We start from the raw sequence: 13766 nt of genomic DNA, 5'->3' as shown, positions 1-13766 counted from the left end.
AAAGGAGCACACACATTTTAAATGCACTCAAACTGACATACTCCCATCTGGTTTAGTTTAGTCGAATGATATATAACATTAGAGGTCTCCGGGGTTTCGTTGGATTTTACATCAATTTTGCATCTTTTCTTTAGAGAATGTAGAAGCAAATGTATTGTATGTGAAAAGATTTCGCACCTCGCAAAAGATAACTTATTAAATCGTCTCTATGTTTCGAAATAAGAAGCAGGTGGGTAATGGAAGAGACATAACTGGATTGACATTGAGAAAATAAACAAAATAATTCTTTTTTTGGTTTTATGTTCGCTCTCAAAACCAAACAAAGTGTAGACCCAACGAATCGCACTTAGTGTTGATGAATTCATTACTATTGTTAGCTGATGTCATAGTTCTGATTAAATATTTGCATCCCTACGCATTCACATACAAAAAGGCGTGACTAACGCGAGCCACTGATTCGACGCTTGATACAATCGCTTGTCCCGGATTGACAGTTCAATGCATAGAGCACTGGTCTTACAAGCCAGTTGTCGTATGTTCGAGCTCCAACCTGGAAGAATGCTTAGCGTAGCACCATGTATGCTATGAATCGGCTGCGAAGTCTGTTAAAACAGAAGATCAAATTCCACAAAAGGAATGTAACCCAAAGTTTTTTGGCACAGTTGTCACTAACTAGGCACCAGAATATTACCTACAGCCCGACTGAATGACAGATAACAATACAGTTACTTCTTCTAGCAACTAATTATGTAAAACCCCTACTCATTTTCCTTCTTCATGCCATCAGAAAAATGATCAGTAATTTATGATAAAATTTGCAGTAGTATGAAATAACCATAAAAAATCAAAATCATAGTTTTCTAAAATGTTTGGCATCAAAGAGTATTAAAGAGAAAAACTCATGACGCTTGTTTGTCTTTCCCGTGCTCGAGCGACTGTTTTGATACAGACTAACTGTCGCATAAAATGGTTTGACACGAAATAGCGAGGGTTGTTCAAAAAGTTCTTATAAAATAAAAAACAGTGTGAGTTATTTAATTTTTCAACACAATTTCCCTTTTTCTTTTTTTTCTATACGTGTTTTCCAAATTTTTCAAGCCATCCAAAAGGTAGGTTTTCGCAAAATTTTCTCCGCCAAACCATTCAAGTTTGTAACTGAGAAAAAGTCACTCGGGGCCAAATCTGGTAAATACGATGGATGTTGTAATAATTGGAACTTTAATTCCATAAATTTGGCCGTCGCCATCGCGCAGGTGTGCACCCGTGCGTTGTCTTGATGATAGAGGATCATTTTCCGTATCAAATCAGAACGTTTTCCTATGATTTCTCTATTCTGACAGTCAAATTATAACGCATAATACAGTCCGGTTTTAGTTTTTTTTTACTTTTTCATTTCCAAGTAATCGATGTAGAGGATTCCGTAGTCTTCCGCAAAACTGTGACCATAACCTGGCAGGCCGACTTCGTCTTCGCTTTCTCCAGAGCTCGTTCGTCTTCAAATCTACTGTTTTTATGCTTTATTGTCTCCGGAATGTACTAATGTATCCATGTTTCATCAACAGTTTTGTATCGACGCAGAAAATGTCCAGAACAGCGACGGAAGAGCATTAAAAAGCCCCAGACTCGACCACACGATAGCGTTTATTCCTCACCGTGAACAATCACGGCACCCGTCTTGGCGAGATTTTTTTTCACACCAAATTTTACATGCAATGCCTTGCGATATGCCTGTGGCATCAACTATTTCGTGCACTTTGATTCGTTCATCACTTAAAACCATATCACGCATTTTGCCAATCATATTAATCTTTTGTGGATGTGCGGCCATGTTTAAACTCATTGACCCAATTGTAAACAATTACAACATTATCTAACTTAGCTTCTATTCCTTTCGTGTTTAACCACTTTTGATACAAGCGTTTGATTATCTTTCGAAGTTCACTTTCGCCCACTGTTATAATCGAATGAAAGTTGCTCACGTCAATCGACATCAAAAATGAAACTACGGGATAGATACAGCTGGAAATATCACCTGACTAGTTACCAATACTTTATACTATGGAATTCACGTATTGGAACATTAGCTTTTTGAAACACTGCACTCTAGTATAGTCGTATTTACATTCTTGTTGTATGTTTATCTAAATTCCTCTCGTAAATCTTATCCACTTTGAGTTGGTGTAAAAAGTAAATATATATCACTCATCACGAAACCGAAACTGTCTACATATTAATACCTTTTTCATGCCTTGAAACAACCAGAAGATTACATTTACCAGAATTGGTAAAGGCAAATTGTCAAAATTATCAATTCTAGTGAACAAATAACAAAAATTTAAAATGCAGTTTGGTTGCAGAATTTAAAACTTATGTTATGATTTCAATGCAAAAATAATGTGATCTGAAATTTGGGATTTACAACTTCAACACTAGTCTGGAAACGTACCTCGCCCTTAAGAACACTTATAGACAACAACAGACTTAGAAAGTATTCACTGTTTCAAATCGTTCACCTCAATCATACACTCACATTTGAACTGATTTCAAGTAAGAACTGAACAAGCATAGAAAACACATCTAATCCCCGATAAACAGTGATCCTAGACCCTACCTGTCACGCTTCCTGAACGACACTGCCAGGATAATGCATCGGGACGAAAAACTGTTCTCAATGCTAGGACCAAAGAGCAGCAGCAGATTTGGTTAAGCAGAAGAAGGTAGCATTTATTTCAAGGAAAAAAATGTTCCTTCTTTCCTTCTTCTTCTTCTGAACCTTTTCTCTCCGAAGCAACCACAAACCATCCAAATCATAGCCCTTGTGATTTTTTTCCTTTCCGTACGAATAAGGAATAAAAATACCCAAATCTTGTTCCATCAATCGACATAGTAAAGCTAGAGCAGTTGAATTTCGTCTTAAGGGCAGAAACAATTTTCGACATCAATCAAATTTGTACCCACATACAAGTAGACGAAAACGCAATGCGACTTTGCTGCTGATGAACGGAAACAGCCGAGCTATGATTAGAAAACATGGACCGACGTGCTGCAGTATGAATACGCCTTAAACTTTGTCGAAATTGTGATCCCAGGTAGGATTCGCTTGATTGACGGCCAATTCCCGGATTGCAGTAATAATAATCCCTAGGGAACTCGTATGCCGAAAAGAACTTTGTGACCTTCCCTCCCTCTTTCGAACGTGGGTACGTGCATAAAGCAATTAAACCTTGTCAGGTAGAAAATTTTATCGGTTACGAGCTACAACGTGACTCAAATGTTTAATTCAATTTTCGAACTGCACTATCGAACATTGATTAAGTATGTACAAAAGGATATCTCTCATAGTTCCACTATTTATAAATTAATCTAGCTTGACTTACCACCTGTCGTGACGGGAGATACCCACAGACTCCTCGACCTCGAGGACTGCGAGTTAATTAATCACTATCACCGGTCGGGCGTGCAGTAAAATATCCTATCAAACCACACCGCCGATAGCCCGTTCTCACCGCAGTGAATAGAGCAAAGAAACATTGACTGTCCAACAGCAGAAATGACGTGCTGTTATGTGAAGTAACAGCTGTCCATCTCGGGAAACACTTTTCCCTCCGGAATATTGGTTTGGTGTAGAACAGTGCTACCACAAACATGGCCGCTTCCACTTGCTCGAACCGAACGTTTATATCCAATTTCCATCCGGTTTGACGGTGATGCCGCTTTGCGGCTTCGGTGTGTACAGCAGAAACATGCGGACTTATGACAGATGACTTTCCGAAAATGAACATAGCAAGCGTCGAATCGGAAAAGAAAACAAGTGGCAAACAAGCAACAGCTGATGGTTAGTACCGTTTTGTTCGGTAAATTGGGCGGCTGCTAATTATACTCATTACTATACATCTCAAACAGTACTTTTGAGGATAGTTGGGCCACTAATGCAAATGTTATTGGTTTCAGGCAAAACTTTTGATACTTGTGTGTAATTTTCTAAACATTGAGCGAACACGGGAAAAAAATATGATGCATCATCTTCATCACGATTTGCTAGATCGCTTGTGTTATGATTTTTCGACAGTCAAGTTGAGTACAGATAAGACATTTTAGACCAGGTTCCTTTAAGGGGGGACGATGGATGGAGCTCATGTAATCGGAGCAGATGGACCAGCTGAGAACGCAACCGACGTTTTTTTTTTTTGAGATAAAAATTCCTGGTTTTTTGGAATAGGCTCAAATCGCCCCAGTTTAGTTTTTTTGAAATTTTTTTAATTCAAACTTTAAACAGATATCCCATGTCCAAATAGGATCATTGTAATAGGCCTGTTAATTGAAAATACTCATTATAACATGTGCACATAAGAAAAGCTTAAAGCCTTTTTCAAGTCATTCATGGGTTTTGGTTACACGTAACACGGTTACACATTTTTCATCCAAGTGCACATGACTGTTTTTATTATTTTTTTGGTATACATATGCTTGAAAATAAATCAATAAGGAACAACAATCCCAAAAACGAACGCTTGCCACTCGGAAAAACAACAACAATCTATGCTTGCAACTTCAAATCATTTTGCACAGAGCTTTCTTCGCTACTTCCGGAAGTGAAAGTGGAAATCTCAGTTCGGCGGGAAAATTATAAACGGCATGATGGTCAAGGATGGCTTTTATCGTATCAAAGAACGCTCTCTACCAACTGTTCACACGATTCAATCAGTACCATCAAAGAGAGACGGATATCATCTCAGCAACAAAACACCGTCATGGTTCATATAACATAGAATGGACACCAGTGCGAAAGCGAATTTCTCTCGATGACCTGTCTGAGCATCACGGGTTAGCACGCTGCTATGGGGATTCTCTTTGAAGCAACAAACGGTCGCTTATTCTCGTTTTGTGATCCGATTCTATACGTACAGTGAATAATTTCGATATAATCATTTTACTATTGCCGCTTATTCTAACTATGTGCATATAACCTTTGTACAGGGTGATTTTTTAAGAGCTTGAGAACTTTTTTAAACAATAAAATGCATAAAATTTGCAAAATCTCATCGGTTCTTTATTTTAAACGTTAGATTGGTACATGACATTTACTTTTTGAAGATAATTTCATTTAAATGTTGACAGCGGCTGCGTCTTAGGTGGTCCATTCGGAAAGTCCGCTTTTTTATCGACAAATTTTGTTCAGCGATGAGGCTCATTTCTGGTTGAATGGCTACGTAAATAAGCAAAATTGCCGCATTTGGAGTGAAGAGCAACCAGAAGCCGTTCAAGAACTGCCCATGCATCCCGAAAAATGCACTGTTTGGTGTGGTTTGTACGCTGGTGGAATCATTGGACCGTATTTTTTCAAAGATGCTGTTGGACGCAACGTTACAGTGAATGGCGATCGCTATCGTTCGATGCTAACAAACTTTTTGTTGCCAAAAATGGAAGAACTGAACTTGGTTGACATGTGGTTTCAACAAGATGGCGCTACATGCCACACAGCTCGCGATTCTATGGCCATTTTGAGGGAAAACTTCGGAGAACAATTCATCTCAAGAAATGGACCGGTAAGTTGGCCACCAAGATCATGCGATTTGACGCCTTTAGACTATTTTTTGTGGGGCTACGTCAAGTCTAAAGTCTACAGAAATAAGCCAGTAACTATTCCAGCTTTGGAAGACAACATTTCCGAAGAAATTCGGGCTATTCCGGCCGAAATGCTCGAAAAAGTTGCCCAAAATTGGACTTTCCGAATGGACCACCTAAGACGCAGCCGCGGTCAACATTTAAATGAAATTATCTTCAAAAAGTAAATGTCATGTACCAATCTAACGTTTAAAATAAAGAACCGATGAGATTTTGCAAATTTTATGCGTTTTATTGTTTAAAAAAGTTCTCAAGCTCTTAAAAAATCACCCTTTATAAGTTGTGTCTATGAAAATAGCTGTGAATGCTCCAGACCAGGGTTTTGAAATATTGTATATTGTAACCTAGGATGAGAATCATCAAGTCGAATTATCTGCGATAATTATCAATTCTACCAGATTGAAAATGTTGTATGGATATATGGACATATACTGTTTAAATTATGTCGCTTGCAAGCACATCTGTTCAATGAACGATATCCTCAGATGAATTATCATGCTGTGATTGTGATGAAAACCATAAAACCCATTATTAATAAAGTCCTGTCAGACCAAAAATTTGAAATTTTCATGTAATAGAATTGAATTTAAAATCATTAGATGTACGTATACCTAAGATTTCGCAAAGCCGTTCGGCTGCCACGACTTGCTCTTTTAAAACACCAATTTTTTGCTAATGTATCTGTTAGTCAATAAACAATGTTTACGATTTCAATGCGTTGATGCACTCTTAGAAAATATTAAATTTACGCTTTACGTAAATTCAAGCATCCCGTAATTTCTTCGGCGATGACACAATATTACATCTTCTAGCATGTAAAAATAAATTTTGAGTCTGTATCAATGTAAGCTTCTGTTAAATTAACTGTGAAGTTAATGGTATGACTTATCTTTACATGATTTCAATTGTGAATGTGAGTGGATCACGGCGCTCCTTTTATGTGCATCTATAGAAATGTAAATTTTTCTAAGTGTGTGGGTAAATAAATCAAACGATAGCTTTTAAAATGCATAATATATCGATCTGTTTTTTTCCTATTAGGATTCTTAATGGTCGTAAAGTAATCAGAAAAATAATCAGAAAGTACGAGTTCTTTATGATAAACTCTTCGCTGGTTTTAAACCATTTTTATGTCCAATAGCTTATCTTATCTTTTATGAGAAATCTTTCTACAATTGATCTGATTCTAGCAGATCAATCAATAACATTCAGGGTTTCAAATTAAGCAATGATTAGTTCAATTAGTTATATACGAGGTCTGTTCAAAAAGTTCCCGGAATTTTTTAATTGCGCGCGTCTGGAGAGTCCGGTGGTCAAGAATTTTTTTTATTGTGTTGGTACATATATCCCTAATGTATGGTAAAATTTTCAGCTGTATTCATTGTTTACATTCTGTCTTGTAGCGGCTGGTGTAGACGTGTTTTTTTGAGCTCGGCGATTTTTGTTAGTTTAAACAATGGAAGAATTGAAGAATTTGTATTAAATTTTGCGTGAAAAATGAAATAAAGTGTAACCAAGTATGCGAAATGTTACAGAGAGCCTACGGTGAGTCTGCTATGAAAAAAACAAGTGTTTACGAGTGGTATAAGCGTTTCCAAGATGGCCGCGAAGACGTTGAAGACGACGAACGCTCCGGTCGACCCAGCACGTCAATAATCGATGAAAATGTGGGAAAAGTGGAAAAAATGATTATGGATGATCGCCGAATCACTATTAGAGAAGTTGCTGATGAAGTTGGCATATCAGTTGGCTCATGCCATCATATTTTTTCAAATGTTTTGGGCATGAAACGAGTGGCAGCAAAATTCGTTCCAAAACTGCTGAATTTTGATCAAAAAAACAAACGCATTACCATCGCTCAGGAGCTGTTAAACGACGTCAACGACGATCCAAATTTACTTGAAAGGGTCATAACTGGTGATGAAACATGGGTATACGGTTATGATGTCGAAACAAAAGCACAATCGTCCACGTGGAAGCACCCAACGTCACCAAGACAAAAATCGCCGAGCTCAAACAAACACGTCTACACCAGCCGCTACAAGACAGAATGTAAACAATGAATACAGCTGAAAATTTCACCATACATTAGGGACATATGTACCAACGCAATAAAAAAAAATTCGACCACCGGACTCTCCAGACGCGCGCAATTAAAAAATTCCGGGAACTTTTTGAACAGACCTCGTATTCTACCAGCTTAGAACTAATCGACTAGAATACTATCGAATGTAAACCCTGAAATTGTTTTGGGACATATAGATATAGCCGTATATAACTTAAACCATTACTTTATTGAAGTTCCAAAAGCTCAAACTAAATTCAATTCACCTTCATCTACATCAATATCAACGTTCTTGTGATCCTACTATGGAATATTTGAGGACCTTTTGAAGAAAATTAAACATAGATTCACTGAACAAATCAATCCATTTTCTAAATCTTTCTAAGAATCTATAATGGTCCTCAGAAACCAGTTTCAATAATTTTATTAAAAATTTTTCCTATGTTACCTTGAGATTTTACCATAAATTTTGCAGGTGTGTTGAATACTTATTCAAAAATTTATTAAAAATCCAACAGAAGCATCCAAATTATGCTTATTTTTCAAAATGAGCTTTCATTATGCTGTTATTGATAACAACTAAAAAAAAAACTCTGATGCTTCCTGTTTGATGTTTTTCCGTTGGACGAGACATGGAATGTTGGCCCAATTTCCAATTGACAATAAGTTGTTTCAACACTTGTACTGAACATTTCGCTCAAACGCAAATTTTGGTATTGTCTCCTACTTTTCAATTATTGAAAAATCATTGTGCTAACAACTGTTACTCATAGGTGAGCTAGTAATATTTTTCTCGGTTTTTCACTAAAATTACCAACTAAAAATTCCCGACTTTTTTCCGGTTTTCCCGATTTTCCCGGTCACTTGCCACCCTGTACCGACCATCCATTTCTGTGGATAGGCTATTACCAGACATACTTGCGTGCACGAGTTTCGATAAGGACTCGATAGGCGAGCCATGTTCCTAAAAAACTGTGTCGCTTGTAATTCGTTCGTGGAATCTGAGACCCTAATATCTTGATAATATGATGCCTTTGCACTTAGGAAAGGAAGTTTCATCAAAACAAAGCAAAGTCTTGACATAACATTTCTTTTGTGGGACTCGGCCTTTCTGTTTCAACAAACTTCACAGCCGATTCATAGCTTACAGAATTATTGCATGACTTGGGTCCTACTGACACTAAGAATCCTTGTTTCGCCGCGAGGAGGTTTTAGCAGTTTTTTTTTCATATTTTTACATTAGGTTCAAGCAGTTCAACATAAACTGCTAATGCAATGATGAGTCGAAGACGAAATGTTAAAATATGGGAAAAACGTATTTATCACCCTGCTGGTGTAATGATGCCTTTCCCATATTTTCATATAGATATATTACAGTACAATTCTTCAAAATATCTGTTTTCACTCTTAGAACAAAAAGTTTTAACTATTATTGAGTCATCTTCAAAGAAAACGATGAGAGTTCAATTTTGTAGTTTAGGACCTTGATGTCTGGTATTTCCTTAACCGGAGATTGCCGAAGTAAATTTGTTTGGCCATCAACCAATATAACGTACAAAATTGAATAGCCAACTAAGAGACCATGTATATAATTTTGGGAAAATCTGTTCAGGCTTTTCGAAGAAGAAGAGCATTTTTCATTGTTTTTGAACAGAGCATATTTTCGTTTACCGGCAACCGAGGAAAAACCGTGATTCAGAAAGCGGAAGACGGATATGAATCTAAGATTCAACAATCTCTTATAACATCAATTTTTCTTGTCCCGGATTGGCGGTTTAATACATAGGACACAAGACAAACTTACAAACCAGTTGTCGTTTGTTCGAGCCCCGACCTGGAAGGATTCGTAGTGTCAGTAGAATCGTAGCACCAGCCATGCAATGGTTCTGTACACTCTAAATCGGCTGCGAAGTCTGTTGAAACAGAAGGTCAAATTCCACTACAGGAATGTAATACCAAGGCTTTGCTTTATAAAATCAAGTGCATATTTTTGTTACCAATACACACATACACACAGACGTTTTCTTATCTCGGCGAACTAAATCGAATGATATATGACTCTTGGACCTCCCTCGATGGCAAAGTCGGTGCAAAACAAAAAGTGTTTTGAACATAGCATTAACTTTACGTTTGCTTAGCGGTTTATGTTGAGCATAAACTGTTATGCAGTGTCTAAGACGAAACGTAAGAAAAGGTAAAACAAAATTATTTTTGTGTTTGAAAATTCAACGCTTTGAAAATTCAATGCTTTACAAATACAAATCAGTTTTTTGTTTCAATTTGCACATTTTCTGAAATACATTTTTTCGAACGATCCCATTTCTATGCTCTCATTCAAATAAAACTTGTTCTGTTATCAACTCCTTAGTCTCAATCATGTTGAAAGTGATACATTCTCGATGTGCTCTAACCGAAACTAAACTCTAATGGTGTACGACCTTTTATTCCATTGGACAGTCAATTTCAACAGTTGAATTTATAGACAATACATATTCATTCAATGGCACACCACTCTTATCAGTTTAAATACCCGAAGTAATTCAAATTTACTACCATTCAAACAATCCGTACGTATAACGAATTTGATACTCAAGTATGCATTATTTTTTCGGATCAAAAGATAAAAGTTAAAAAAAAATATCCTCGAATGATTCTTCCCTTATTTGAAAATAAATTTAACTATTTAAATGTCGAATGATACGACCTGAAGTAGTTTTATCAGGAATCTATTGTATATGAGACGAGAACTTCTTATCAACATTTTGTTTCTGACCAAAACATGAATTGAAACGCATTATTGAGTTTACCAATAGAAAAAAAACTTCTATTGGAAATGTTTGATGCGGGATAGTTATTAGTAGAATTTCAGCATTCGATTTTTTTTTTCACAAGTAACATTCGAGATAAGTTTTTTAGAAAATACCAAGATTGTGATTTTACATCTTATTAAATGCACATGAATAGACCGTCGCAGTTCACGCAAATTTACGTGAAAGAACATTTAATATTATATCTAAAATTCCATGACATGAAATTCATCGAAATAAAAAAAAAATTATACGCCACCGCGACTTGAACCGAGAATCATCGCAAAGTATATCTGTTAACCAACTGAGCCACAGAAACACATCTGCTTGGCTGGTAAAAGGTGTATTTAAATTCAGTCGGACCTGCTAGCAAAATGCAAGTTACAGTCGAAAGCTGTAAAATTCAAACTCCTTACAAAACAAATTCTCCGTCGTCTTAGGTCTTTATGAATTACTTCGTATGAGGGATTATTAAGTCGCCTGTAAGATTTATTGTTTTTGTGTGTGTAGACATTGACATTATTTATTTTGAAATAAGAGCTAAAATATCAAAATTCATAACAAAATCTGCAACAACATATCAAATTCTGTCATTGTAATATCAAAGCAATATTTGTAGATGTCAAATTTTCGGTTTATCGCATTTATCTTATCTGATTCTGATGCAGTTTATTCAATAGTTATTTTAAGATAGAACAACTGGATCAATTGAACTTAATGAAATTGGCATAACTCATCGGTAAGAAGTAAGATATAATAACTAATTTTGATGCTAAATAGATATTAAACAGTTTTTAATTCTTTCGATGAAATATTAAGCAAATATCAAGTATCTCTAAGACAGCATAGAAACATGAAAACAAGATATGATGGTGAAATTGATTATTTTGATCTTTGTTAGTTATTTACATCTACCCGTGTAGGGTTAGTACCAGCCATGCAATGGCTCTGTACACTATAAATCGACTGCGAAATCTGCTAAAACAGAAGGTTAAATTTCATAAAAGAAATGGCTTTGCATTGTTTACTCAAAACACTTTGCCATTCGTGTCCACTTATGATTTAGCTTAATTCACTTCTAGTGTTGAAGCACAATCGCGAGCCACCGAGGGTTTCCGAATTCTCCAGAGCGAACTTCACGAGGGACGTCCAAAATCAGCTGTTCTCCAAAAAAACATTGAAGCTTTGCGTAACTTGATTTCGAAAGATTCATCATGAGATTTAGCAGATAGTGGAGAATGTACTACAGAAATTGGTTCAGTGACATACAAAAGTATATTAATCATCATGAGGTATATATTGAAAAGCAACAGTTATTTTTGATAGCAACTCTTTGTTTTTTAACTGTTTATCTTATCGTACAAGTTAAAGTATGGAGTAAAAAAGTATAAGTCCCCAAAAAGTTACATCAGACAATTTTACACAAAAAGAACAGTTTAAACGTCTTGGGATACTAACTGATATTTAACCATTAAAAGATCTCCGTATTAAAATTTTACCTTTCGATTAAATGAAAACCAAGGAAACACGTGAAAAACATCTAAATTAAAAAATAAAAACAAAAGGATCATCAGGAAGAGTTAAGGAAAAAGTCTACCTCAACAGTACTGAACAAAAGCTTCAAAAGTCATTATTGAGGTATAGTATTTAGTGAAAAATGATGCAAAACAAAATAGAATCAGAATCAGGATAATCACTAAATGTGTATTAAAAAAAAAACAAAGGTTTTTTGATTTCTTTTTACATTGCATTTTTGACTCATCAATGCATTAGCAGTTCAAATTGAGCTACTAGTGCAACTATGCAGATCCAGATAAATCGTCTAGTAAAAAATCATTGTTAACAGAATTCAAAAATAAAAATGGATGAAAACATATAACATTCCTCCAAAATAGACACCCACCGGTTGAGACTAAACATAGTAAAATAATCATCACTTTTATGATTCCTTTACATAAGGTTCCCTATTTCCGATATATCAACTGAACACTCTATAATTAAAAATGATGTTAATTAGAGGATTCTCTCACTGGGCACCAGCTAAAACTCTCCCTGCCAACTATCATAGTTAATAAAATGTATAACTGATCATTACTACGGTATAATTTTACCCCATAGCAATCGAAGTCCGAATCTCAGCCATACATCAGAACAAACCACCCGTAGTATGATTCCCGACTCAACATTATCTATGTAAATTCCAAACTGGTCAATAGCCTGCAGTACGTTCACTCGAAAAAAAATGTTCCGATATATGGCATGTACAACGTTCCTCATCGAAGGTACCACACCACACCGGAAGGGGTGCTACGACTGCTGCTGCTGTCCGGTTGGTGGCCGGGAAGATACTCACTCTCAAGTTTGCCAAAGGTGCACGGCGACGAGTCGGAATGGGCGAGTTGCAGGTGCTTCAGCGATCGCTCGTAGTCTCCATTCACTTTGAGCATAAGCCCGAGACGCAGGTGAACTTCATTGGCACGCGTAAAGTCCGGACAGACGTACAGCAATTGCTGGAACGATTTTATCGACCTAGAAAGGGAAAGAAACGAAAAATGAAGATAGAGAATATCGGTTGAAACAAACGTTGTAAGATCGTGTAAATTGAGTTTAAAACAAATGGACACGACGGCAGAAGAAAGTGCCTCGCGCCCGGATGGATATGACCGACAGGCTGCACCCGGTGCTTTTTTTGGACTCTCGAGATATCGAGTCTTGATGGGCACGAGGCTCATTTTGTCAGCTGATTTTTTCCCCGTTAAATGAGGTTGTGTAGAGGATGACGGGGTTTGGTTTCTCACTCGTGACTGTATTATCATTTGTACCAAGAGCATCAACGAATGAGTTCATACGAAGGGAGACTGATGTCTCCATCGCCGAATATTCATCATCAGTTTGCTTCAGGACATATAATATTTCAATGAACCGCAATTGCACTTACAGGCATCGAGATGTAATTGATTACCTGCAAATGGGCTTTCATTCATCAAAACAGATAATCTTCGAAATTATTATAATTTCCTTTCGCCTTGAAGGTAACTCTGATGCAATGATACTCGATTTGCATAAAACTCAAGTAAATTATACTTGTTTTTTGTTTTCCTTCAATTTCAAAAAGGACATTGTGGATGGATCCCGCTGCGAAACGGCTCGCTTCTTCTTCACTGCCCTCATTTAATCCCGACAACCTGCTGCTTTGTGATCCCTAAGCGGACCATCTGTCGGTTCGAATCGCGCTAGGGCATCAGACCCCTTCCAACTTACCACCGCCA

General features: G+C 36.7%; 1 protein-coding gene across 2 annotated transcripts in view; it reads right to left on the bottom strand.

The window, feature by feature from the left end:
- Window positions 1-13766, bottom strand: part of LOC131429549 (histone demethylase UTY) — a 152405-nt gene that overhangs the window by 17703 nt on the left and 120936 nt on the right. For both annotated transcript variants that reach the window (XM_058593743.1, XM_058593744.1), the window contains one exon: window positions 12851-13026. In XM_058593743.1, the coding sequence (XP_058449726.1) occupies window positions 12851-13026 (176 nt within the window). The remainder of the gene's footprint in view (window positions 1-12850; window positions 13027-13766) is intronic.

The sequence above is a fragment of the Malaya genurostris genome, chromosome 2, assembly GCF_030247185.1.
Source record: "Malaya genurostris strain Urasoe2022 chromosome 2, Malgen_1.1, whole genome shotgun sequence".
NCBI lineage: Eukaryota > Metazoa > Arthropoda > Insecta > Diptera > Culicidae > Malaya > Malaya genurostris.
Note: the sequence above shows the minus strand (reverse complement) of the source record. Positions and strands in the feature narration are given on the sequence as shown.